Source organism: Felis catus, chromosome E1 (assembly GCF_018350175.1).
Source record: "Felis catus isolate Fca126 chromosome E1, F.catus_Fca126_mat1.0, whole genome shotgun sequence".
Classification (NCBI taxonomy): Eukaryota; Metazoa; Chordata; class Mammalia; order Carnivora; family Felidae; genus Felis; species Felis catus.
The window spans coordinates 5,711,588-5,739,482 of record NC_058381.1 but is presented as its reverse complement, the minus strand read 5'-3'; the positions used below and the strand labels follow the sequence as shown (position 1 = coordinate 5,739,482).

General features: G+C 50.6%; 1 protein-coding gene and 2 long non-coding RNA genes across 7 annotated transcripts in view; 2 read left to right on the top strand and 1 right to left on the bottom strand.

Moving 5' to 3' along the window:
• The window catches only part of DNAH9 (dynein axonemal heavy chain 9), a 334,028-nt gene that overhangs the window by 286,759 nt on the left and 19,374 nt on the right, over positions 1 to 27,895 (bottom strand). For 2 of the 4 annotated variants that reach the window (XM_023244531.2, XR_006589822.1), the window contains exons 6-14: positions 27,656 to 27,889; positions 19,280 to 19,447; positions 17,687 to 17,803; positions 15,949 to 16,099; positions 12,363 to 12,477; positions 7,031 to 7,099; positions 5,579 to 5,705; positions 1,844 to 2,099; positions 401 to 642 (exon numbers count right to left, since the gene is read on the bottom strand). In XM_023244531.2, the coding sequence (XP_023100299.2) occupies positions 401 to 642; positions 1,844 to 2,099; positions 5,579 to 5,705; positions 7,031 to 7,099; positions 12,363 to 12,477; positions 15,949 to 16,099; positions 17,687 to 17,803; positions 19,280 to 19,447; positions 27,656 to 27,889 (1,479 nt within the window). Of the gene's footprint in view, positions 1 to 400; positions 643 to 1,843; positions 2,100 to 5,578; positions 5,706 to 7,030; positions 7,100 to 9,020; positions 11,063 to 12,362; positions 12,478 to 15,948; positions 16,100 to 17,686; positions 17,804 to 19,279; positions 19,448 to 27,655; positions 27,890 to 27,895 lie in introns of those variants that run through there. The other 2 variants (XM_045045039.1, XM_045045040.1) reach the window with 2 other exon arrangements.
• Positions 227 to 23,229, top strand: LOC123382060. Of its 2 annotated transcripts, XR_006589826.1 has the most exons (5): positions 227 to 238; positions 16,417 to 16,421; positions 21,160 to 21,870; positions 22,135 to 22,236; positions 23,044 to 23,229. It is a non-coding gene; the product is annotated as an uncharacterized LOC123382060 (long non-coding RNA). The 2 variants fall into 2 exon arrangements; XR_006589825.1 differs by having other exon boundaries at positions 22,135 to 23,229.
• On the top strand, positions 10,096 to 12,418 carry LOC123382059. The gene is made up of 3 exons (XR_006589824.1): positions 10,096 to 10,247; positions 11,041 to 11,193; positions 12,280 to 12,418. It is a non-coding gene; the product is annotated as an uncharacterized LOC123382059 (long non-coding RNA).

The window sequence follows — 27,895 nt, the reverse complement described above, 5'->3', positions numbered from 1 at the left end:
TTAGAAAACAGATAAATAAAATTAACAGAGTCAAAGTACAGCATGCTACTGTGATTCAAACCACAGCTAATCAAAAATAGCAACTCTGATCCATTACGGACTCTAGGGTTCTGTACTTGGCCTCTCCTTCTATGTCCTCGGGGTTTGGCGTGGGACTTAGGTCATGCGGTGACACCGTTACGACAGTATTAATTCTGACACACTGGTACCAGAATGTGACTTTTCTCTCTTCCGATCTGTTAGCTTTAGTTCTCTCGCTCGCACTATAAACTTCTACCCTGAATGCAGAAGTCACGGGATCTGTTGAGCGTTCTAATTTTCAAATCACTTACTGCATCCAAACACTTCCTGACGCTTTCCCTCTGCTAGTGGTAGGTGCATCCGACAGGCTGGTTATTACCTGAACGAGGGCATGAATCTTAAGTCCAGATTCTTTGATGAGATCGTAGTATTTTTCCATCCGGTTCCGCTGGTCATCCATGGAAAGGAGACATTCCTTTTTTCCATCTTTTCTCTTAAATATTGGAGACACCCATGTTTTCATGATGTTTTGAATCTCTTCCACATTGTCTTGGGCTTTCTGAATCCTTTGTTCGAGATCATGAACGCTGTTGGTGATTTGAATGACATAATCCCAAATGCCTGCTCCCCAAAAGAAATACATTTAATTGAAAGAGTTAAAGGTCTAGTCGCTACAGAAGGTACGGATTTAATCTCTGTAGGTTTCAAAAGGCTTCCTAGCACAAGTTATTTTGTTAGCACCAGAGTCTTTTTCTTCCTGGCTGTGTTGAAAAGCCAATGCTTACCATCACCCTGCTTATGGAGGAAAAGAAACAAGGAGGTAATGCTTACCAACCAAGTGCATCAAGAAATCGTCATAGTTGCTGGGGCACACCAGTGCACCATCATGATTGTCTTTGGGTTATGGACCTTCTGAAAAGCACTTTCGCCTCATCAAACGTTGAAAACATTGTTCCCTTTTGCATATAAAATAAAGTTCTAACTCGTTTAATATGGCATTCCAAGACTTCTGTGAGTTGATGGTGACCTCCTTTGCAAACATGAACTCTTTTGAGGACTCTAATAAGAATTAATCTCCCTCCCCTGTGATTTGGCACACTTTATTTTTAACTCTGTGAAGGCTTTTTATCATAGCCTGTCTTGGGTGATTTATGGGTGTACGTATGTCTGTTGGTCCCACTAAAACGTGAGTTCTTTGAGGGTAGGAGCCACGTCCCATACACCTCATATTCCAAGTGCCGTTGAGGTCCCTTACATAGTACCCTGCAAAAGTTAATCCATCAATGAAAGTACTGAATTGGAAGAAACACAAGAAATAAATCATGGTACCCTCACTTAAGATGTCTACAATCTAGGGGTGCTTGGCTGGCTCAGTCGGTGGGACATGGGACTCTTGATCTCAAGGTCATGAGTTTGAGCCCCATGTTGGGGGTAAAGATTATTTAATAAATAAAAAAAAAGTTTTAACAAAAGGTATCTATATTTTAGTGACAAAAATTAAGTGACAGTGATGACATAAGAAAAGCCCTCATTCACGGAGTGCCCAATATACGTTGGAGACCTCAGGGTATGTCACGCAAACCCTGAGCCTCCCCAAACGCGTGGCGGCAACGTCTTCTCAGTCTACCAGTCATATCCAAAGAGAAGGAAGAAAAGGAATACTAGCCCGTCTTGCCTTCTCTGCTTTGGATACATGTCTCAGAGGCCAGGCTTGTGTTTCGAGCTCAAATCCGGTTACTGGGGGAGTCATTCAAGTTCTACCAGCTTTATCAGGATCCTGACCCCCACCCCCCGCCCCAGATTCCAGGCAGTGCCCTGCTACCTTCCGTTTTCCAGTTCAGAGCCTCTTCTGCAGCTTTCAGACAGAGATCGATATTCCCCAGCTCTTTCGCCAGCAACGGCAGTTCCACCTCTACAAGAGTTTTCAGAATCTTGTTGTACCAGTTCGCCATCAGTTCCAACTTCGCCACGAGCTGCCGGTAGAATTCCCTGGAGGAGAACATGGCTGCTGCTGTCTCAGGAACATGTCGCATCTGCCTCGATTCAAGATAACTCATTTCCTTCAGCACTGAAGTCAGCTGGAAAAGCAAATCGGCATTAAAGTGGTTACAGCTCCGCGGCAGTAAAGGGTGGCAATCATCCGTCAAGGACTAGAAAACCCCAGGGGCCCAAAGACCTTCGTAACGGGTCCCTTCGTAACGTTTGCTCCTACCTGCTCCTTCCATCTAGAGAAGGGAAACTGAGTTTTGAAATTGAGAAAGCAGAGGACTCAGACGCAGCAAGGCTTACCAAGTCCGTCAATCCCAAAGAGTAACAAAAACAACGCTGGACAGATTACCCTGATGCTTTCGGGCACGTGGCTGATGGATGCAGGGACGGGCTCACCCCAATGAGGTCACGCACACGCAGACACGGACAGAACTGAGAGGAGATGCTATTGTACGAGTTTAATTGTGAAATGGAACCATTGGAAACAGCCCTTCGTTTCTGTGAGCCTGTGCCGGCACGCCTTTGTGTCACCCAGGCCTCCCTGAACGTCTGTGGGCACGGAGTTCAGTGGAACTGAAGGGTGAGAGGCGAAGCAGACGTGGGCCAATGGAAAAAGAGACCTCTGGCTGGGTTGCTAGGTATTGCGGTCTTCGCTATTTATTGCGTTTACCTCTGAACCCACGAGGACAGATGTGTATTAGTGTGGGCAACAAAACACGCCAGAGATACTTCCCACCCGCCTCCCACTCCCCTCCCCTTTGCATGGAGACACCTGGGCTCCCAGCTCTCCTCGCAGTGGCTCTGGGTCAGTGCTCCGCTGCGGCCCAGCCAACCCTACCCAGGATGAAGGCAAATGCTAACCATCTGGTGGGGAAATGGCTTCAGTCTCCTACTTTGTTTGAAATAAGCTCAAGACGGATATTAAAAATTTAAGTGTAAAAACTGAAAACAGAAAATTAAAACATCAGGGCTACTTATATGATACTGAGGTGGAGAAGGCCCTTCCAAACATACAACCGGAAAATAAAATACAAAAGGTTGCAGGCATTAAATATCGTTCACGTAATAAAACAGCACATTTCAACAGGTCTGAGACATATGCAATGGATTTCTTAATATGCGACAAATATTTCCCAAATATTCTGACAAATTCACAGGAAAAGAGGGCACTTCCACTCCGAAGTGGGCAAGAGACACGAACAAGTGATTTGTAGAAGAACTATGACCGGCCAATGAACAGATGAGAAGGTTCTACTTTACTAGTGGCCAAATAAATACAAATTAAAACAATGTTGAGAACTATATTTAGTTCAACAGGCTAGGGGTGATTTGAAGAAATGGATATCTTCCTGGAAGAGATATGACTGAGTTCCATCTTCCTGAAGAACCAATTGATAATGTGTATGTGAATCCTCACAATGTGAACACCCTTTACCCCATTTCCAGGCCTTTATCCCACATAAATCATCGAGGACGGACACAACAATAACTAAGGATGTTTCCTGTAGCTTTATTTATACTGTATTTTATTTCTTTCCAACATGCTTCGATGTTAAAATTCTCTATTATTTCATTTCCAACCAGGGAAGAAAAATGCGGTTAAACTATAAACACGTGCCATTTTCAGAGATGCGAAGATGTAACAAAAAAGAAAGTGCATCTTTTGACCAGTGAAATACAGATTGATAAAATGAGAAAATAATTTCAATATCCCATAATAGGGCATTTAAAACACTTTAAATAATTTGCAAAAGAATTTTTTTTCTGGCCCCAGAGGGGCAGATCTGATCATGTCCCTCTAGAATGATACACGTGTTACTGTTCATTCTTACTAGCACGGCCACTGTCATGTTGCTCGAAGCTGGAAACAGGGACACATACAGCTCCTCTTTGACTTGTGTGTTTGGTTGTCTCCCCTTAACTCACTTTATAATTCAGGTATTCCCTCTCCCCCTTTCTTCTCTCTTTCACTCTCCGCTCATTCCTTCTATCACCTACGAACACTTCGAAAGTGCCTACTATGTGCTGCACATTGGGAGAGAGAAAGAGTCCTTGCTCTGGAGTATACAGAGGAGGAGTGGTCCATCCTCAAAACTGTCTCATCCTGAGGGCTTCATTCCTACAATTATAACCTCTGGACTGTGGCTTCATGGGTAACCCAGACCCTCCTCTGTTTGGGCATTTAACAATCAACATTGCTCACGGTGAATGCCGATAAAATTATGCCAAGGAGTTAAATGAGTCAAACGACAGGCTTATGCACTACCAAAGTGAAGAAATGGACCCTCCAACCCCCTTTGTTGACTCTGATCGCCGTCGGAGTCGATGTTCTACTTAAACTGTAATTTTCTCAAAAGACACTCACATGCTATCAGCTTAGTTTCCAGCTCTCTCTACCTCGAGAACACGCCATTGATACTGAAGTCGCTGACTGCGTTTAGCTCAGCGTGGCCTATACTTTTAAGTTGGGTTTTTTTTCCAATATACTTCCTGATATGGGCTGGCTTTTGGTTATCACGTTCTCTGGCATGAAGTTTTCCACATTGCTACAGCCCACGGTGGTCTTCAACTCTTCTGATCGCCTAGAGCAGGGCCTCTCAATCTCAGCACTCCTGACATTTTCAGACAAAAACTCTTGCTTGTGGGGTGCCATCCTGAGTGTCGTGGGAAGTTTAGCTGCATCCTTAAGAATCTGCTCACCCTACACCATTGGCACCCAGGCCATGACGGACAACCCAAAATATCTCCAAGGGGACTAAATTGCCCCAGGTGAGAACCAGTAATCTAGAGTCTTATTTCCAAAGCTACTCCAAGGAGATTTATCACATATAATCTAATAAAGGTAGACTTTTGCATGTTGAGGTCCTAGCTCCCAACTAGCTGGTGGGTTCCTTGAGGGCAGGCGTAGCAATACCTGTTACCTATTTCAATACTTTCTCGAATTCCAGATGGTGCACACCTAGGATAGGATATGTAAACTTTTGGATGAGTTTATCTTTTTTAAAAAAAAATTTTTTTTAGTGTTTATTTATTTTTGAGACAGAGAGAGACAGAGCATGAACGGGGGAGGGGCAGAGGGAGAGGGAGACACAGAATCCGAAGCAGGCTCCAGGCTCTGAGCCGTCAGCCCAGAGCCTGACGTGGGGCTCGAACTCACGGACTGTGAGATCGTGACCTGAGCCGAAGTCGGATGCTCAACCGACTGAGCCACCCAGGCACCCCTGGATGAGTTTATCTTGAACGCAATTGCCGTTCTAACTTTGTATGTGGAGTCGAGTTCATAACAAAGCTGTTATCACCCAACTATGAAAGTTTAAAACATATTCTGCTGTATTTTCTGTTGTGCAAAACTGACACAAACGTATTGACCAACCACGGAGGAAAATGAGGACACTGGACAACGTAAGGAAACAACGCACCGCGGGATTCATCCCGAAAGGGAGATCCGGGGTGGAAATTCTCTCGGGCAGCTTCTGCAATTTCTTATAAAACACCTCTGTTGCCTTTGAAATCAGCAGAGTTAAAGGAGTCTCTTCAGGAACCCACAAGGAAATCCCTGCTGCCTTACCTGTGGGTTAAAGTTGACGGCGATCTGCTTCGTCTCTGGGTCACGTTTCAGAAGCGGCTGGGAAAGATTGTACTGTGACTTCTCCGACACGGCCTGACACCAGTCTTCATAAAGTCTCGTCTCGTACCTGCGAGGACCAGAGACAACAGTCACCTCTGAAGCACCCTCCCAGCGCCTGGCAATGACCCGCTGAAGACAGAGATCTATTAGTGTGTATATGACCTAGATATCTACATAGGTATATGTGCACGTCTATAACAAAAACTTAAGGTACCATCAGTAAAATGCCTGGCTACGTTCTTAGGTCAAAGTCATTGACTCGGCTTTCAAAAGGTAGCACATGAGAACCCGGTCGAGAGGCTCCATGCAATCTTTAGAGGAGATAAAGGGAGTTGTGATTAGTCTCATTAACCGTGGGAAGACGTTATTGGCAAGATTTGCTCTCACCCTAATCTTCATGCAGCTCAGACATCCGTCGCTCAGCCGTTACCCGATGACTGAAAGCGTGATGAATAAACACCCCACAGTAAATGGAGCTAAGGCCCTGGACCACGGGTAAACGGAAAATACAGAAGTACAACCCTGGAGAGATGTACCGGGCATCGGGCATCGGGCATCTAGTGGCGGGGATGAGAGTGTGATAAGGAGAATGCCAGGAAGGCTGCATGGAAGAGGGGCTGAGGCGAGGCTTGACGGAGTCTCAAAGGATGAGTACAGGTAGGAGAGTGAAAGGGAAATGGATGTCTCCCAGCAGAAGCATCAGCACCACCACAGGGCAGAGAAGAGACACGTGAAGTGTGATCTAGGAATGGCTGAGGCCGGAGGGGGGAAGGGACGAGGCTGGAGAGGGAGGCAAAGGCCACAGCGAGGGCTTTTCGGGTCACGTGAAAGTGACAAGAGCCAGTGGGAGGCACTGAAGGGCTCCCCGGCCCGGGCATGCGGTGACATCACCGGATTTGCTGAGACTGCGAGCATCACAGCCTGAACCACAAGACCTAACCGCAGCTTTAGAGCAGGAACTAAGAGTCCGTGTGAATTGTCATTCTTCTGTTTTCTCCGTAAGAGGACGCAGGAAGTACTTTTAAAACTTATTTTCTCTTTGCGCAGCACAAACCGTTGCTTTCTGCTTCGCGAGCGGCCGCTGTGATTTCCCGGGACACCGATCTCCAGGTGTCCCGAGGAGCGCCCTACTTCCTCCGGCTCCGCCAAGTTCATGCTCCCAACTGAACTACCCTGGAAGGCGTCTGTTCCTGGAACACAGCCGCGTTCCCCAGAGACCCAGAAGCGCTGGACTCACAGACACCGTGGTTTACATCCTAAAACAGTGACATCGCACAGCCACTGAGGAATCTACGTGAAACCGGTAACCACAGAAGGCATCACGGGGGCGGGGAGGGGGGCCGGGGGTGGCTATGCCATTTGCAGAACAATACGATGCCAGAAGCCGCTTACTTGTCGAGCAGTGAGAGCATATCTTCATATTTTTGTGTCATTCGCTTTCCTTCGGCAGATTCCAGGCAGCTATCCACACAAAAGAGGGGGGGAAAATGGCACCGATTTAGAGGTCAAAATAATCATCAAAGTAACAAACTGCACCTGTTCCCCGCGTCCTTCTCGCCAGTGTCGTCCACCGGCCACTAGAGGGCATCTACACTTCCTGAAACGCAGGCCGACCCCCAGGTGGCAGGGACAGTGAACACAGCACCTGAACCCCACCCCATCCCACTCCGCCCCACGCTGGGCTCCACCAACCCCGTCTCCTAGCCCAGCCAGTCATGCACGGGCAAGTGAAGTCCTTCCAAAATCTGAATTAAAAAGGAAATTGAGACGAAAGGAACATTCTAGGTGCTAGTTTTCTGTATTTAAGGAAAAAAACTACATAATGCTATGCATTATAACATAATAAAACTACACAACATCAAATATAAAAACAATATTGAAAACTTTTTTAATGTTTGTTTAATTTTGAGAGAGAGAGAGAGAGCATGAGCGAGGGAGGGGTAGAGAAAGAGAGCGGGAGACAGAATCAGAAGCCAGCTCCAGGCTCTGAGCTGTCAGCACAGAGCCTGACGTGGGGCTCGAACTCACAGACTTTGAGATCATGACCTGAGCTGACATCAGATGCTTAACTGACGGAGCCACCTAGGCGCCCCCAAAACAATATTTTGTATACATTTGTGTAAAGTGACACCTGATGTGTGTGTATACATATATGTATACATGTATACATATACATATGTATATATGTATATGTATACATGTATATATGTCACACACGTGTATATGTCTCCTCTGAAATCCTTCTAGGACATGTGATGACAAAACTTCCTACCCATTACTCACTGACACGTCGATGCAAGTTTCCCCTCCCACCTCTTATGCCCCCCATACGTGAACGCACATGTGGACACAGAGGCTTCCGCAGGGACGCTGGGGGCCACATGGCATGTAAGCAGGGTCCGGCTGGAGGCACCGTTACCCACACTGTCGCCCGGTTGTGACGTTCCTTTGCAACACGAAATGAGAGTCCAGCCTCTGGGAACATCGGCGAAGTGTCTGTAATTTTCAGACACCTTCACGCTGACTGTGTGGGAGCGTCTGTTTCTGTTCGTTCTCCCGGCTGATTGCAAAGATTTTTTAAAACCCGTTTGCTCCTTAACCCAACACAACGGTTCTCCACCAGATGTCCTGAGCTCTCAGGATAAGCCCTCGTGCCTGCAGAGAAAGCACTGGAATTCCTGGCGTTTTATTCCCAGTCCTTAGTCCCCGTTCCCGGTGAAGGAGCAGGTGTGGCTGGGGAGGCAGCAAGGAGGCGAGAGAAGGGCTTTGGACCAGGTGGGCTGGCTCCCCCCAGCTCTCGCCTCCCGAGCCGTGGGATTTCTGCAAGCCTCAAGACGCCGGATCCCAGTTTTGTTTCTAGAGAAGAGGGAGGCCAGAGGGGAGAAGGGTTTCTCACACTGGGGCCCGTGCCCGTCGCCTGGAAGTTTCAGGAGCCACAGGAATCATTGCAAACTCCCTGTGGGTTCTCCTTCCCTTCGTGGTGAGGAATGGAAAACGTTCTTGATAGCCAATTCATACAGGTAGTTGACCCCTAAACAACGTGGGAGTGAGGGACGCCAACCCCCACGCAGGCAAAAATCCGCATGTAACTCTGGACTCCCTAAAAACTTAACTATTAACAGCTACTCTTGCCTGGAAGCCTTACAGATACCCCAAACTGTCCATGAACGTGTACGTTTTACGTTATATACGTTACACGTTGTATTCTGGCAGTAAAGGAAACTAGAGAGAAGATGGTAAGAAAATCACAAGGAAGAACACCATAAAAACTCCGTCTGGGCAGCGCGCCCAGTAGCCCCTGGGTCTGTCTCTGGCCTCAACACCTTGTGCAAGGAACAGACCCAGTGCCAACCCTTCTTCCAGTCTCCCGGCACCCTCCTACCTCTTTCCCCGATGCAATCTTTGGAATCATCCTGTCAGCCATGCCCTGCCTCCGGGACCAGCCAACAGCGTCTACGGGGCTTAGCTCCTTGTTGCTGACCAACCACGAGCTCCCAGATTCGTCAGAATCATTCCACCGCTGTGGAGGCCACCGTCAACTGCCTGATCGAACTGCACCTGCACGCCTCCTACACCTATCTCTCTGGGCTTCTACCTGGATGCACTGATGCGGCTCCGGAGGGCTGGGCCACTTCTCCTCCCAGTTGGCAGAGAAGCGTGAGGGTGTCCAGCGTCTCTCGAAGTCACAAACCCAGCGGAGCTGATGCGCCTGTTCCAGAAGGCGCAGAAGCCATCCCGAGATGGGAGAGGTGAAGCCTGCCACGCCACGGAAGCTTCCACGCTTCTGGATGAGAAGCTGAACCAGCTCCTTCTGGATCCGCTTGCCTTGGGTCCCACGAGCACAGGCCCCACCTCTGGGAATCCCGAGAACCACGTCCCAGAGGGGCAGGTGAAACTCCTCAAGAAGACCAGCGGGCCCACCTCCGCAGGCTGGCCTGGCCGCCCCCAGGCTGGGCTAGGCGGGTAGCTCCTCCCCTTGTCAAGCACAAGAAGGGGACCCTGCACCTCCTTTCTGCGCATCCTGCTCACGGTTGAGGTTTCAGCCTGAACTTACTTTTCCCTGCAGCCTCTAGGCAGCTTTTAACCACCCCTGACCAAATGGAAACAATAAAACTTCTTGTAGCAAAAGAAAAGAAAAAAGAAAAAAAAAAACTGCATGTAAATGTAGCCACCCAGTTCAAACCCATGTTGTTCAAAGGTCAGCTGTATATTACAGAGCAAGGTGCTGCAAATGTGAATTCATTTTTAAACAAAGGGGAATTTTCAGGGGGGACCACAGAGGACACCTTGGGTGCCGTTCTGATCCCCTCTCCAGGCCCAGGCCCTCTTAGCATCCTCCCATCCCCCCTGGGCTAGACACATTGGCTGCTGATGAAACACAGCTGCCTGCCTCTTGGGGGAACAGCTGCGGCCAGAGAGCCCCTCGCCCAAGGTCATGTCCCTCCCCTCCGACAACCCACATCCACGTGCACGTTTGAGAAGATGGGGCTCAGCGTATCCTGGGCCACGGTGCCGGTGGCTGGGGGCTTCCCGGGAAGAGTGCTGGGCCAGGGTCTCAAGACCCCAGACTCTGTTCCAGTTCTTTCTGGGATCTCTCCCTGGGACTGTGGTGAGCCTGTCACCTCATTTCCGTTTTCCTCCCTTTCTTCATCTGCAAAACAAAGAGCTCAGCTAGCTCAGACCAGATCAGGTGTTGCCAGTGGATCGCCTGCAGGGCAGGACCTGACCCCCTGTTTATCGGATGGGTGTGGAGTTTGAGAGCAGGTGGTAACTCTGAAGTTGGGCGATTTTCAGCTCCTCTCTGAGTGGGGGGGGGGAGCGCTCCTATGGAGTCCGCTTTTCCACTGGGCAGCGCTGGATGGGGTGCTGGTGACCCCCCTGTGGGACCCCAGCCTGGCCGGTCTTCCGTTTTTCTTCCCCAGCCCCTGAAAGCGTTCAGTCCTGCCACCTGCACCAGAGGGTCGCCGGCGTCCTACCCGATGCCAAAAACACCTGGGAGGCCAGGGCCTCAACGCTTGGTTGCCGTTTTGTTTGCCAAAGCTGAGTGCCCTCAACGGAGACTCTTTAGAAAGAGGGGTCAGAGAAAGACCGCCCTTTCCCGAAGCATCCTGAATGTGATACCGCAAAACAGTTCTCTCGCATCTTGCAGCCGAGACGCCTCTACGTAGCCCAGCTTCCAGATTGTCGAGCCGGTGGTTTCCAAACCTGGTCAACCATCAGAATCGCGGGGTGGGGGGAGCTTGCTAAGGAAGCAATTCAGAGGCCCCATCCCGCTTCGCGATTCGGATTCAGTAGGGGGAGGTGAGGCCTGGGAAGCTGCACGGAACAAGAGCCCCAGGTTTTCTAACAGGCGAAGACTTGACAGCACGCTTTAGCAGACACTGGGCTTCTCTATTTTCCAGCAGCCTCAGTAGCCAGGAGACGCTGTGTTAGAGGAGACTGGTGGGAGAGCCCCAAAGAGCTGGAAACCCGGACTCCTTTGCCTCCGGAAAGGACCCTCGGGGCACGTGGGTGGCTCAGTAGGTTAAGCGTCCGGCTCAGGTCGTGATCCCACGGTGAGTTGGCGTGTGGGGCTCTGGGCTGACAGCTCAGAGCCCGGAACCTGCTTCAGGGTCTGTGTCTCCCTATCTCTCTCTCTCTGCCCCTCTGTCGCTCTCTCTCTCAAAAATAAACATCAAAAAAAAGAAATCAATCTGATGGAGCAAAAAAGAGGCAGCCTGTCATCCATGAAGCCTCATTTTGCACCAACGGTCCCCTAATGAGTCCAAATGTATCAATCTCGATACTGCATGTTTGTGTTCCCTCCCACACCAAAATTCACATGTTGAAATCCTACCCTCCAGGTGATGGCCTTAGGAGGCAGGGCCTTTCGGGAGTGATTAGGCCATGAGGGTGGAGCCTCGTGGAGGGGTGGGGCTTTGTGAAGGGGTGGAGCCTCGTGAAGGCGGTGTAGCCTCGTGAAGGGGGTGGAGCCCCGTGAAAGGGTGGAGCCTCATGAAGGGGGTGGAGCCTCATGTAGGCAGTGTAGCCTCGTGAAGGGGGTGGAGCCCCGTGAAGGGGTGGAGCCCCGTGAAGGGGGTGGAGCCTCATGTAGGCAGTGTAGCCTCGTGAAGGGGGTGGAGCCCCGTGAAGGGGTGGAGCCTCATGTAGGCAGTGGAGGGGGCCTCATGGAGGGGGTGGAGCCTCGTGAAGGGGTGGAGCCTCGTGAAGGGGGTGGAGCCTCGTGAAGGGGTGGAGCCCCATGAAGGGGTGGAGCCTCATGAAGGTGGTGGAGCCCCATGAAGGGGTGGAGCCTCGTTAAGGGGGTGGAGCCTCATGGCGGGGGTGGGGCCTCATGAAGGGGTGGAGCCTCATTAAGGAATTAGTGTCCTATTAAGAAGAGGCTCCACGGAGGTCCCTTGTCCCACCTGCCATGTGGACACAGTGAGGGACAGCCATCTGTGAACCAGGGTGTGCCTCACCACACACCAAATCTGCCGGCACCGCAATCTTGGACTTGCCAGCCTCCAGAGGTGTGAGAAGTGCCTCTGGTGTTTATAGGCCACCAGGTCTGTGGCATTCTGTACAACAGCCCAAACGGACTTAAGATGCTGGTCTACTGCCGAAAAGGGAAAGAAATGAAGGTGATTTTCATGCCTTAGGGAAGTGAGCTGCATTTCTCCAAAAATCCAGAGCGGGAGCTGAAGCCTAAAACGCACCCGCCTTCGGGGAGTCGGTTACTCACGGATGTGCGATGCGTCTGAAGTTGGCGAAGGGGCCCTGGATACGCTGCCGCAGCTCCTGTGCCCAGCGGAGACCCCCGGCCACAGTGGGCATGTTCTTGTGCACGGCGGCGAACCCTGGGGACACGGCACAGGCAGACTGAAGGAGGCCCGCCCCCGGCCCCACTCTGCCCAAGAATACCCGCCCCCCCCCCTACTTTTTGCCTCAGTACCTCCACCTGCTAAAGTCACCCTGTGCCCACACTGAGATGGGGGTGGGTCCCGGGAGATCGGCCTGTAGGCTAAGGAGTAAGGAGGAGGGGCCTGGGGGAGAACACCAAATGGGGTCCGAGGACAGGGGTGCCCAGCCCAGCGCTGCCCCTCACTGGCTTTCTGACTCCACACCTGGGACTTTCCACCTGCCTGCACATCAGCATCACCTGGGGGCTCTTAAAAAAATCCCGGGGCACCTGGGTGGCTCAGTGGGTTAAACATCTGACTCTTGATTTCAGCTCAGGTCACGATCTCACAGATCATGGGATCCAGCCCTGCTTGGGGCTCTGGGCTGACAGTGTGGAGCCTGCTTGGGATCCTCTCTCTCCACCTCCCCCTCTTTGTCCCCCGCTCCTGCTTTCTCTTTCTCTCTCTCTCTCTCTCTCTCTCTCTCTCTCTCTCTCTCTCTCTCTCTCTCAAATAAATAAACTTTAAAAAATTACTAATGCTTGGACCCTGACTCCGCCATTCTGATTTAATTGGTCTGGGTGGGGCCCAGTCATCTGTATTTTTAAAAGCTCTGGAGATGATTTCAATTGCACATTCAGGGTTGAAAACACTGCCTTAAACAGACAATAGAAATCTCTTTGGGCCTCAGTTTTTTCATCTAGAAAATGGGAATACTATCTTCCCTGCTTCATTTCCAGGGTTTCTGCGAAAATTCACTAAGATGATGAATGAGACAGGCCGTGTGGGTTGTGAATCACTTGCCCAGCGTCAGCCCAGCCTGGATGCTCTTACTTTAGTCCAAACAGTGGGTTTCTTTGCTCACAATTACTTGTCAGGATTCAACAGTGATTAGATTTCATTTTTTAAGACGAATTTTTAAAACTTATTTTTTCCGTTTATTTAATTCGAGAAAGAGAGAGTGGGGAGAGGAGCAGAGAGAGAGAGAGAGAGAGAGAGAGAGAGAGAGAGACAGAGAGAATCCCAAGCAAGCAGGCTCCGCACTGTCAGTGCAGAGACCGACGTGGGGCTCAGACTCACGGATGCGAGATCATGACCTGAGCTGGAACCAAGAGTTGGACACTTAACCGACTGGGCCACCCAGGTGCCCCTGGATTCCATTTCTTGAAAAAAATCTCCGTTGGAAGAGTTGGCAAGAACCAGCCACCACTTCTAACTAGCAAGTGTAGCTGAATAGTGGTCTCTTCCTTATTTTACCACAGACCCCACTGCTCCCTGATGTCTACCCTCAACCCTGATCTGTTACAGTCACATTCTGCCCCGCCTCCACAGCAGGGCAAAATGCTAAGATGGCACCAATGACCCTAACCCTTGCATAATCCTCTCCTCTTCAGTGGGGGGGGGGGGGGGGGGAACCAGATACGATGGAGAAATCACTCCAGTGATGATGCTATGTTAGATAGTGGAAGAGAGAGGATCCTGGGTGGGCCTGACTTAATCAGGTGAGTCCTTTTAAAGCAGAACGTTTTCTCTGGTGGCTGGAAGGAGAAGTCAGGGGTTCAGGAAGCCATACCTGGCTTGAAGATGGAGGCATGGGCGTGCCATCCAGTCACTAAGTGGCCCCCCCCAGCCCCCCCCCCCCCCCCGCCAACAGCCAACGAGGAATTGCAGACCTCGGGGCTACAGTCACAAGGCACTGGATTCTCCCAAAAAAATGAGCTCGAAAGCGTATTCCCCCCACTCCCCGGGACCTCCTGATGAGAACTTGGCCCTGGCCAACGCTGTGATTTCAGCCCTGGGCCACTCTCAGTGGAGATCAAGGCGCATCATGCTGGGCTCCGACCTACAGAACTTTAGAAACGTTTGTTTGTAAAGTTTATTTCTTTTGAGAGAGAGAGAGAGAAAGGGAAAGCACACAAGCAGGGGAGGGGCAGAGAGACAGAGACAGAGAGGAGAGAAAGAATCCCAAACAGGCTCTGTGCTGTCAGTGTAGAGGCCGACGTGGGGGCTCAGACTTATGAACCATGGATCATGACCCGAGCAGAAACCAAGAGTCAGACACTCAATCAACTGAGCCACCCAGGCGCCCCTAAGAAGCAGTTCTTAATGACCTCCCTGGGAACTCGCAAACCTCTTTATAGATGCAGTGGTCCTACTACTCTGTTGCTTAAAAACCCTGGAAAATTTCCCGTTACTCGAATAATGAACCCCAGATTCCTAAATATGGCACTCAGAGAAGGTGATATTGTTGCCCTCAAACTCTGTGACTAACATAATCTCCCCATGTAACCTCCTTTGGCTGAGGCAGGTGCCACCCATCACCTTCCTCTCCTGTCTCTACTTCAGAGGCCTTTGCCATTTCTCCCTGGCTGTCTATCCCCCGACCTTGCAGGGCTCAGCTCAAGGCCACCTACCCCTCACACACTCCCCTCAGACCTCCCGGCCATAAGCTGTCTTGTTTTGTTACCGTTCGCTGTGACTCAAGTTGAACATCGCCTATGTCTCTGCTCTGCATTACTGTTAAGTCTGTTCATGTCTGATGTGTTCCTTGAAGAACAAGCCTTTAGTATTAATTACTTTATCCCTTACCCTGGCCTGCCTCTGTATACAGTGCCCACAAAGGTGCCCTGCATATAGTGAGGATTCAAGAAATGCTTGTAGAGCAGAACTGAACTTATGTTTGACTTCAGATCAGGTAAGACAGGGCATCTAAGAATTGCGGCAAAAATGGAGACGTCATGGGGTGCCTGGGAGGCTCAGTCGGTTAAGCGTCCGAGTTCGGCTCGGGTCATGATCTCACGGTCTGTGGGTTTGAGCCCCACGTCGGGCTCTGTGCTGACAGCTCGGAGCCTGGAGCCTGCTTCGGAATCTGTGCCTCCCTCTCTTTCTGCCCCTCCCCTGCTCATGCTCTTTCTCTCTCTCTTTCTCTCAAAAATAAATAAAGGTTAGACAAAATTTTTTTTTCAAGAATGGAGACATCACACCTCAGCACGGACCCGCCCTTTGTCAGCCTCCTGCAGGGTCCCCCCTCCAGAGGCAGGGTTTGCTATGGTGTCAGAAGGGAGCAGAAACTTTCCCCAGGCGTGTAGACATCCGTTGTGGAACTGAGGTACGCTGGAGATTGATCAGTGTGGCAACACTGATCAAGGGTCAACTCATGCATTGTGCTAAGGTCTCAGCCAGAAGCAGTCGGGACTTCAGTGCTCTGGGTCGGCTGCCGGTCGCAGCCCCAGACACAGGGAAATGCGCGGGTCAGTGAATTCTACAATTACCCAAGGCGGCCTGAGATTTCAAGCAGGAAGACTGTGCTCTCTTTTCTGGGAGGGTGTCATGGACCCACCGTGGCCATTTAACGGACCCAAGAGGGTTGAGTTGCACCCTTGCTGGTAACAGAACTCCCCCATTCAAATCCGCTCGCCACAAACCTACCAAGTTCCGCCTCCTCCTGGACGCGCTGACTGTAGATCACCCTCACGGTATCCAGGTCTTTGTGGAACATTCGGACGAACAGCAGGTACTTCTCAGATGCATCCTGCGCTATCAGCGGTCTTTCCAGAAGGTTCCCTGCTATGTCTAGCAGCTGCGGAGGAGGCAGAGAGAGAAGAAAAAGTCACAGATCCAACCTTTCTAAGTACAGCTTGTTTCCTGGCTATTTCTTTCACGTGTCCGCTGGCGGCAGAGGGTCGAAAACTGTTGAGTCAATGATTATAAATAGCTGGATATTCATAGTCGCCCCTCCCTCCTTTGCTTCTAAAGGAGAAGGAGACCTGTCGGCTGAATTACCCGCCAGACTCTCACGTGTTGAGAGACCCCGAGTAAAGGATTAAACAAAGAGAAAGCTAAAGATGTCAGAGAGCTGAGCTTCATTAAAAAAAGAGAACTAAAACAGAAATAGAGATGAGGTAAAGAAGCTAACTGAGCTAGGGGTGCTTGGGTGGCTCAGTTGGCTAAGCATCTGACTCTTGATTTCGGCTCAGGTCACGATCTCACGGTTCATGAGTTCGAGCCCTGCGTCCGGCTGTGTGCCGACGGCACAGAGCCTGCTTGGGGAGTCTCTCTCTCCCTTGCTCTCTGCCCCTCCCCCTGCTCCCTCTCTCTCCCAAAATAAATAAATAAACTTAAAAAAAAAAAACCTAAGTGGGCCAGGTGTTGGGGAGAATGTGGAAGGCTCAAATTTGAGGGTGGCGAGCAAGAAAAAAGTTTCAGAGAGAACTAATTCTGGAACTAATTTCCAGAATGAGTTCAAAGGCTTGGAGACAGGAATCCTACAAGTGTTTCCCCATGAGTTATGGGGCCGCACTGTTTATGAACGGTCATGTGTCTCTATGCTCGATGGCTAACGAAGGCTGGCATGCTGGATCACCCACTATCCCAGAATGGCACGGACTCACCCACCCAGGGCTTGAGCGTCTTCTACAACTGTCATCGAGGCTACCCGAGGACATTTTCAGCGACTGGACACTCATCGACTTCTCCAAGAAGTCCATTCCGCCTTTCACAGAAATCTCTCCCCTCCACGGAGCCCAAATTGGCCTCCTTATAACTGCCACCGGTCAGTCCTTGTTCTAATCTTCAAGTCTTTACAGAGTGGAAGTTCCTTTGCAGTTTAGAGAAGATCGGTCACGTGCCGTAAGGGCATCGTGCCTCACGACTCAGAAGTCTCAGTGTGCACCCACTGTCCACTTGTCCTGTGCCTTCTCCTCCCTATTCCTGCTCCAGCTGGCCCCTGACGGACTTCCAACTCTAGCAGCTGGTAGCTGAACCCTACAACCACTTATGGGGGGGTTTGCTCCGGCGTGAATCACCCCTGCGGCACTGGTTAAATAGCCCAGGTTTTCAGGGGGGCGACCGCAAGTAGACTTCTTCACTTCTAATGGGCACGCTCGGGATAAGGCCTAGAGAGAACATTCTAGAATAAACTCTTTTGGAAAGTATTTTCACATCGTCGTGTTTCTAGGAAAACATTAATGATCAACCTGAGAACCCTAGTTCTGCCCAGTCCCTTTGCCTAGTTCTCCCACAACACCGTTCTAGAAGATCCATAGGAACAATTGACATTTGCGGGGACAAAACCATTGGAAGAGGGGCCTTGCCCCCCTCAGCTGAGGGTGGGGACAGAATGGAGCACAGTGGCGGCTCCTACCCGTCTGCCCCCCACTACACAAACCTTAAAGGCATGCTCCAAACCGGGGGCATCATCGAAGGCTTGAATGAAGATGGTCCCCAGCCCTCGGTCAAGATCTTCTACTCTCTGGCGAAATTCGGACACGTCATTTTCGAATTCCTGTAGAGACATCACGTGGACGTAGGACGAACGTGAGCTCCTCAAGGCCGATCCCACTACGCTCTTTACCACCACTCATGTGCTTGAATTGGCTACACCCAGGACTTAAATTTTAAGTTTCTAAAATTCACCCTGGCATGGCTTTGTTTCTATCCATGCAGTGACCCTATTACTGCAGTATTGTTTTCCCGGATGCCACTTTCCTGGTAAATTGAGTCCGGTGTGAGCTTGGCTCCTTGTCACCCCCTTTCGGGGCCCCTCTCCCACCTTCTGAAGTCCCTTCTCTCACCCCCAGTGCTAGCTCATGTCACCCCAGAAGCCACCTCGGCGCCAACAGCCCCGGCAGTAAGGCTAGTCTATCATTACCTCCTGCTTTCCTTCCTGCCCCAAGTCAAAATCCTCCCAAATACTGTATTTTGTCAGACAGCCCCAAGGGTGTTCTCTTTCTCAGAGCGTAGCCACTGTCAAAGAAACTTTTATTTGTGGAATCATTATTACCTGTTATTATCACTTTCCAACACTGATGCATCGCCTTACAAAAAGACAAAGGAAACTAGAACAGCATAGTGTTTTTCTACTTCCCAAACCCAAGCACATTAATACTAGTATGTTTCCTTGTGTGTAGGGTTTGGTGCGTTTTCAGATTATCACTTTGTAGCAAATACACAGTATATATCCTGTTTTGTCATAGCCACCGCCCCCCCCCCCTTTTTTTTTTCCACCTGAGACTCATGGAATTTTTAGAAATTTTTAGAACTTCTGGCTTTGGCCAGCTAATCACCCAAGGTCTGGAGGTGCTCAGAGTAGATTTCTGCTCAATTTCTTTCTCCACTTCCCCTGGTACATTCTTGTGATTCCTTCTCCCCTAATTCAGCCCCTCCTAACAGGCATGCCATTCCCTCCTTCCGTACTGACCCTTCTGCTTTCTTGTTTTGTTTTGTTTTGTTTTGTTTTGTTTTGTTTTGTTTTGTTTTGTTTTTCCTGCTGCAGGCTTGGACCCACAGGTCCAGAATCCTGGGCTACAGGTGACATGTGGGATCCTAGAAACTGCATCTCTGGCCCCTTCCTCTGCCTGAAGACTCCCTGGGGGACCAGGGTCAGCTCAGAACAATTCAGCCTCTGTGTCACTTCCCCCTCCCCAAGCCACTAATGAAATTCTGCCCGGGTGCGCCTGGCCTCCGCGGAGCTCGAAGCTGAAAGCTTTGCACACGGCCCCCCACCATCAACCCGTACACGTCTCAGCATCTCTGGAACCCTGGGTATTATCAGTCTGGAGCAGTCAGCCGTTAGAAAAGGCCTTTCCTGAACTTTCTCCTGACAAAGAGAATAACTGGGAGTGGTCTCTTAATACAACCACCGGAGCCCCGGGAACCAAAGGAAATACACAAGGAAAATGCAAGTAAACACCTAGACCCTACCGCCTCGAGGCATCTGAGAAAGAGAAAAAGCTTGTGAGTTAGCCTTTCCAAGCCTTACCGTGCTCTGGGGGTCCAAGCAGTCATAGGGGGCCTCTGTAAAGACCCTGTACATCTCTTGAAATTCATCGTACATTTGCTGGACCTGCCGACTCAGGGCACTCCCTCTGATGCCACTGAATTCAAGCTTTCCCAGCATGTGGAAATCCAGGGTTGTCTTCAGAAGATCCTATAGGGCCAGTTCACAAAATAGTTAATAAGAACAGCAGCAGATAATACTCAGATTAGTATGGGAAGGGCTAGAAATCACGGGGAGCGGGGGCGGTTGCTTAGGAAAATAGGAAGGCTGATTAGTATCGTAGCCTTATTATTAGATCGGCTTGGTATAAATCACTATTGGCTAAACTCACAAAGCAAAGAGGAAGCACAGGTAAACAAAATTCACACAGACAAGAAAAAAACCACATGTATATTTCAGCCTCTTTCCGGGTTCTCTAATAGATAACAAACTATAACAACATTATTTACGTGACTGGTGGATTTACTTCTGGGTTTTTTTTTAAATTTTTTTTTAGTGTTTTGTTTATTTTTTTTTTAATTTTTTTTCAACGTTTATTTATTTTTGGGACAGAGAGAGACAGAGCATGAACGGGGGAGGGGCAGAGAGAGAGGGAGACACAGAATCGGAAACAGGCTCCAGGCTCCGAGCCATCCGCCCAGAGCCTGACGTGGGGCTCGAACTCACGGACCGCGAGATCGTGACCTGGCTGAAGTCGGACGCTTAACCGACTGCGCCACCCAGGCGCCCCAGTGTTTTGTTTATTTTTGAGACAGAGAGAGACAGAGCGTGAGCAGGGGAGGGGCAGAGAGAGAGAGAGCGAGACACGGAATCCAAAGCAGGCTCCAGGATCCGAGCTGTCAGCACAGAGCCTGACGCGGGGCTCGAACTCACAAACCGTGAGATCATGACCTGAGCCGAAGTCGGACGCTTAACTGACTGAGCCACCCAGGTGTCCCTGATGTTTTTTAAAAAAATCCATGTCGGGGTGCCTGGGTGGCTCCGCCAGCTGAGCATCTGGCTCTTGGTTTCAGCTCAGGGCGTGATCTCGTGGTTCATGAGATCGAGCCTCGCGGCCGGCTCTGCTGACAGGGCAGAGCCGGCTTGGGATTCTCTCTCTCCCTCTGCTCCTGCCCACCTCTCTCTCTCTCTCTCTCGCTCGCTCGCTCACTCTCGCTCTCTCTCAATAAATAAACTTCAAAAAAATAAAAATAAATCCATTTCAAAGGAAACACGTTATCTGGCCCCAGACGCACAGCTATCTTAAGGGATATTGACAGAAAACAGATCCTTCAAAAGGTCTCAAGGACAAGCCAAGAGGGAGACACCGATATTCTCAGCAACCACTCCTGCCGAGAGAAGGAATCTGCCATGTGGTCGGCTGGGCGACAGTGAGCAAGTTACTGGGCGTCTCTGTTGGGTTTCTTCATCTGCAACAGGATAATAATGGCGGGAGTGAAAGCAGTCCGGGTTGGCTTAGGGTTTAGGCCAGTGCTTGGCACACGGCAAGTACACAGTGCGTGCGTCTTGCTGTCACTGTTGTCGTTGATACGGCAGTGCCCCAGCTGTGCTCAGAATTAAGTGACAGGTGGACAGCGCAGAGCCTCGGGGAGGAGCCCCTCCCAAGTCCACAGAAGCCACTTCATCGGACGGGAGCCTTCAGAAGACACTACCATGCCAGATTGTGTTTTTCCCTCGCACTCGCTCATCTGAAGTCACAGAACCTGCAAACCCAGCCTTTCTTCCAATCTAGGCGCAGACCTCTTCCAACAGGAAAGAGGAGGGTAACTCTGACCTTTGGGTGATTCTGGCAAACGCTGGGAGGGGGTCCTCCACCCTAAGGGAGATTGGAGGGCAGGTAGAGGGAACACCGTGTCACTGAGAGACCCCTGGTCTAGCTTACTAAAACACCCCCACCCTACCTTCAACTTTGTAAACGCCTCACTCGCAGAGCCTGTACTCCCACTAGTTAACAAACAGGATTTCTGCGGTTGGACATCTGGACCCCGGGGGAGCTGTACAGGTTGCTACATAGATAACCGCTTTCCTCTCGCTTCTGTAATCTTGCTTACGCGCCCAACCATAGTAATCTTGCTTACGCGCCCAACCCTAACCGGAAGGTCCCTAGCCGCTTCGCAGCCCGGGCTCCAAGTTGCATCAGCCAAAAGAAACTTCATTTCCCAAGCTTCCCCGGGACGAAACTACCCACAACCCTAACCATCACCGAGCAGAGAGCCTACCACCAGCCTGTATGCAAATAAGACTCAAAATAGCATAAAAGACCTGTGACCCCGTTTATCGGGGCTCTCCCGCTTTCTAACACTGGGGAGCCCTGGTGCACCAGTAAAGACTCTCTGCCGACGTCGGAGTGCCGTGTGGTTCTTTGCGCCAACTCTCATTTCATAGGGCCTAGGAGCTTGGCTCCTAACATCACAACGCAGAAAACCCAGTGGGTCCTGAGTCCACTGCGGGAAATCCCCGCTGCCAATGGCCACTGCGACGGGTTGAGCCACCAGGCTGGCGAAAGGCTGCTCGACTCCCTTCCCTTCCTGGGAGGCCATGTCCAACGGCAGTGACAGAGACGCCAGGAAGTGGTGAGACGGGACTGGTTTGCCCCACGTTGCCAGGAGGGCACCTGGCAGCCTGGGGCAGCCCATCTAACCCCCTCCCTCCACCCCTGTTTTGCTTGCTATGCTCAGGCATAGCTGTTAGCGAGCAGCTCAAGTCAGGGAGGAGAGAAGAGGAAAGAACCAGCTAAGGAAAGGAAGACGTCACCCAGACCAGGGGGTCTTGCCTCTACTGGTGGGAAATGGGGCAGTCTTTACTTAAAAACACGTTTCAATTTTATATATCCGCAGGAGAACAGAAAAGAATCTGATTTAAATGAAATCGACTTAGATCGCAATTCACGTCCCTTCGACAAGTTGTGCTTAGCTGTGATCCGTCAAGCGGGGGAAAACGTACGTGTGCTGTGGGATGTCACCTGGGTACCCATCTTTCGTAATTCCATGGAAGTCAGTTTCAAGTTTTGGGAGGATGCTCTGGATCCATGTTAAAAGACAGACGGATCTGGGTATGTTTGGTTACATCGGAAAACCAGATGGTCATTTAGTTGTACTGTTTTGTTCTCAAGAATACTTGAGGCATGGTCTTGGGTCCCAGAGGTACCACTGTACCTTCAGCCCCTGGAGGGGTCCTAGACGCTGAAGGAATTCAAGGCAGAAATGTGCCTTTAAACGTTCGTGCCTTTAAATGTGCGTTTAAAAGGGCCTTGGTCAAATACGAGGCAGAACCTAGCCTGGTCCTACTGTGAGGGCAGAAATAAGGCAAATGAGTGAACAGGGCAAAAAAGTAGTTTTGGCCTCAACTCGTGGGCTGAACGTATAAAATGACTTGCACTTGGCCATTTTGGCAATTCCACGTGGTTCCACTTCATAAAACAGAACCGTCTAATACCCAGAAATGCCCGACTATAGAATGGAATGCTAAGAGAGATAGTGAGCTCCCCATCACGGCATGGATTTTAGTAGAGGTTTGAGATCAGGGGCATTGTAGAGACGATTCCTGAATCGGGGGGGGAAATCGTCTCCCAACTGTGGAAACTGATTCATCCTAACGATGGTTTCCACGTCGTTGATTCTCAAAATATTTGAATGCAAGTCCTTTTCGTTACTGAGAAGTCCTCGTGAAACAGATAAAAGGCAGTTAAAACCAAAATGAGGCTTAAATAATATTTTCAACGTACCCATTTTTATTCGTCCCGCCAGTACACACAGGAAATTCACTCTGCTCTGTACTGGCTGAAAACGTCGACCTCAGGAGCACAGGCATCGTGGAAAGCGCTGAGGATCCAGGACCCCAAGTCCCTGGGTCCACACAACCCTGGGGTGCCACTCCCTACCCAAACGGCTTAAAGCAAGACCCTAATTAAACCTCACTCTCCTAACCTGCAAGAGGGTTGGCTAACACCTGATTCGCCGTGGGGTCACCGAGTGTTCCACGGGAAGTGCTTTGGAGTGACTTCCATCCACAGAAGCCGCTGTCATTAATTACCATCTCGCTGATGTCATCAGATCGGGTTGGTGGGTAAGAGATGTCTAACGGCGGATGGACCGCTGCTCCCTCCCAGCCGGATCCCAAAAAGACCATGGGGTCCCCGGCAGCCGACTGGCAGATTGGGTCCTATTCTTTGGAGCAACGGGGCAACCTCTAATGGGGTGCCGGGGGAGAGCTCCGTTTGTGCCCTGGCCCCGCGAGGCGTGGCGACAAAGTCGGGGATCATGGCCATCCCCACGCACACAAGCCTGTCCTCCACCAAGAGGTGACACCACCCATCTGAAAGGAAATGTCTTCAGAATTCATTAAGGGAGAGCACAAAGCAGGCGTTCGGAGAAGACAATCTCCAAAGGTCGTGGGGAAAAAGACTGTTTTCTTTACCTTTCGAACGGTGGCCGACGTTACGCGGCTAATGGTCTCCTGCGTGGCCACATGCCCGGGCCAGGCTGAGAGGGAAGCCGCCCCAATTAGGCCCCAGTGAAGGAGGCAGCAGCCCGGCCACCACCGATGGAGGAAGGAGGGAAGGGAATGCAGTGCATATTAGGTCAGCTGATTACCTCTCTCCCCGCTAATCACCTCGCAGAAAGCCTCAGCAGGAAATCATTTTGTCTCCAAGTGAATCCCAGCTTTGCAGCAATTTTATAATGAAAGAAATGAGGGTTCTCTCCAAGCTGCTCAGGGCATTGTTTGTAGGGAAGAGGCTGCAGGCAGAAACGGAAAAGGGAGGTGGCGGGTGGGGGGGGGGTGGTCTGCAGCATCTACTGACTAGGGCACAAAAATGAGCTCAGTGTGGGGTGTGTGTGTGTGTGTGTGTGTGTGTGTGCACGTGGCGTGGGTGTGTGCAGCGTGCATTCACGTGGTGGGGGGCACACGCGTGCGCACTGGTAAGGCAAGCAGGAAGGCAGGGTGAGGGGATCAGGAGGCAGCCGAACCCCTCTTCTTCCCTTTGACTTTTGACTGTTGGAGTTGCAAAGATTTTATGTACTTTTGGGAGTTCCTTAGCGAGTCATAAAGTCAAATAAATAAGGCCCCCTCGTGGACAGGGGGGAGGGATATAATTTTACCCAAATGACTTATTTTGGGAAAAAAAAAAAAAGGCCTAGGAACAGGTGGTAGAAATAGGGTCTAAAAAGGCAGAGTCGGGTGTCTGAGGGCAGAAGGAAAACACAAAACCCTGGGGAGTAGGGGGGCAGGACAGAGGGACAGGACCTTGAGATCTCCCCCCAGGAGATTCACAACTTTGGTGGAAAGACAAGATGCCCCTGGCTACAAATTGCAGCCAAACCTCCCCGAGCCGCGTGAACCCTGGGCAAGCGAATTTGTGCGTTGCCCTCAACGCACCTAGGCTCCTGCTGAATGTAGGCTGCGGGCCAGAGCAGGATTCAGGCTCTAGAAACAGGTTTGTTCTTCATTTTCCTCTTCTTCCTTTCGTTCCCCCAGGCTCGGCTCTATCCGAGATGAGCTGTATCCTGGCTGTGATGGGGGAGGCGGGGGAGGGCGCGGTGCCCTACGAACCCAATCACTCGGCCTGCTGAGCGCACACAGGCTCCTGCCCGGCAGCCCCCTCCTCGCCCTGCCCCCATTTTTTGCTCCAACAGGAGCCCAGAGGGAAGAGTCCATCTGCACAAGGAGACTTTCTTGTGCAAAAGGCGAGGGAGGGAAAGCCATACAAATCAGAGGGGAAAAGAAGTCCAAGGGAACCACGGAGATGAAAAACAGGCCCTTTTACAACATAACCCTGGACGTGAGCGTGCCGGAGAGTAAAGGTATTGGTGTCATTTTATTAACTTGGCTGCGTGCGTTTATTAATGGCAGACACCCACATCTCGGAGGCTGCATTATTAGAACGGCAAGATGAATAAGGCGAGGTTCATGCTAATTCTTGCTGGAGAGAAGCAGATTAATCCCATTTCAAACAGGCATTGATCACAGAGATACACGGAATGTTAACTAAAGGGCCACATGAAATATGCTCCCGGAAGATCAATAACGCCGTGTCCTCTGTGCTGAGACGGGTAGGGGGGCGACAGGGGAGCCGGAGGGCACAGGGATGAGTGAGAGCCAACATTTGGGAGAGGAAACTGGGAGAAGGGGAGCAAACACTGGCCTGGGGGAAGGGGGGGGCAGCCACAGGATTGGGAAGATCACAGAAATGTAGGGCGAACAGTGAGGTGAGGAAAACAGAAAAGGGAGGGAGAAAGAAAGAGAGAGAGAGAAAGCAAGAAAGAGAAAAGGAAGGAAGGATGGGAAAGAGAAAGAAGACAGAGGAAAGAAGGAAAAGAGAAAGAAAGGGAAAGAGAAAGAAAGAGGAAGGAAGGAAAGGAAAGAGAAAGAAAAAGAAAGGGAAGGATGGGAAAGAGAGAAAGAAGAAAGGAAGAAAGGGAAAGAGAAAGAAAAAAGAAGGAAGGGAATGAGAAAGAGAAAAAGGAAGGAAGGGAAAGAGAGAAAGATGACAAAAGAGGAGGGGAAGGGGACAGGTAGAAAGGGGAGGAAGAGGCAAGGCAGCAGAGAAAAGAAATGCTGGGGTCTGAGGTAAGGGCTGAGAAGTAAACCATCTCGAAGGACAGGAAAGAGAGGGAGCCACAGAAAGGCCGAGCATGGTGACATTCAAGCCATCCCCTCATTAAATTGGGGCAACTGCTTTTTATGCCTCCGTGCCCTTGATTCGGAGGGAAAGAGCAGCTGTGAGCACTCTCGTGAGGGTAATGACTCCGGGGAGACGGGTGGCCATCAGCGCTTGTGTTTACTGAACACACCCAGCAGATCAGCCGCCCTCATGTTAGAATAGCTGTCTCTATGCAAAGTCACATCATGAGCGTGTGTGCACAGGGCCGGGGCCCCGCCCCGCAGTCGCTGTGACTGCAGAGGCAGGTTGGTGACGGTCGGTCACCTGGGCTCAAGCAGGGAAGGGGTTAGAGACCAGAGGGAGCGCTCCAGAGGCTGCGGGAGGAGGAGGCATTTAGGATAAAGCTAATGTCGATTATCTGCAGCCTCCGCGATCGGGTGAAGCATTTAGGGTGCGCCTCTCGCGAGATCTGGCTTCTGGGTTTCTCACGTATACATTTTCTCTGTCTCTGGGGCCTTCCCCTTCTTTCCCTGGAGAATTCCCACTCCAGTTTCGAAATGCATTTCCTCGTGTGCTGCCCGCTTTCTCAGAGCCCCCTCTGGGTTAGGGAGCCCTTCTTTCCTGCTCCCAGGAACACCCCGATTTCGCTTCTATCGTGGGATTTAATACACCTCAACGACATTCCCAGATTCTGGGGTCTTTCTGTCCCTGGACCTCATCCATCAGTCTGTCTACCTTCTCCTGCGCTATGGCTACTGGTCCCCAGGCTTCTTGTAGACAAAGCCGTCTTCCGGTCACCATGGTATCCCCAGTTCGCAGCTCGGTGCCTGGTGCATGGCGGGGCTGGGACAATGCTTCTTGAATTGGAATGCATGGATTCAATCCCATACTCTCTTGTCCTCATTATCCTACAAACTGTAGGGTCCACCTCTTCCCAACTGATCCCCCCCACCCCACCCCACCTCTGCATTCTCAGATCTGTGCGGATCATAGATGGAAACATGATTCTGACTCCTTCTCGGTCCCCTTGGTCCTTGTCCTAATCTTGACCCTGAATTTCTCAAATAAGTCCGTATTTCAATTGATGACGTCCATTGCAAAGTTCAGTCAGCAAATATCGAGCCATCAAGTGTGAAAACACCTGCTAACCACATTAAATTCTGAGGATGAAAACCATCAAAAGCAGAAGTCTCCTGTTTTCTCACCCTGGCCCTTAAACTAACATTCACATGAACTTTTAAATCATTGCTGGGGGAGGGGGGCGTGGGGGGAGGAAGGGGGTGGAGCCACAACTTTGAGCCAAAAGTCCTGCATCTTTTGCACAGGGATTCACTAGTCTTATGATTCTGGGAGCCACCTTGAGGGTGGGAGCATGGAAAAGGAGAAGTTCAAAGGAGTGGATTTGTTGAGCATGGCTAACTGCATCTAGATCAGTTCAGTTGCATTCCGCCCGTGGAATTTCTAGCAAGAGTTTATTTGAAACAAAGTTTGAAGATTATGGGTAATTTGAAAACCCACTCAATTAGTTGGCCTTTCCCCCAAACGAGTCTGTGATCAGAGTTTCCTACACTTCGACCAGAACCACCATTACATGAAAATGTCAAACCAGATGTTTATTGACTCTTATTCTGGGTTCTTCCAACCAATGGAGGATTGGCCACCGTGCTGCTTTGGTCCTTTTCCTACTCTGATTTCGGATCCCTGGATGGCTCACCCCTGTATGGAGCTGGGAGCCTGATGTGAACGAGGACACTCACCTGCACCAGGAGCAGTCTCCCCAGGAAGCCATCCAGTCGCACAAAGACCAAGGAAGACTGGAAATCCCACTCCTTGACTTCCTGGTTCTCTTTGAAGTAAGTATGGAGATTCTCTCTTCTGTCCTGAAACATCTGCTTGAAGAAGTTCAAGGTGTCCACGGCCACTTGCAGTTTTCTCTGACTTTCTTCCACCTCACTTCTCAGGAGGCCTTCTGGGTTGAGATAATTAGAAGCCTGGAA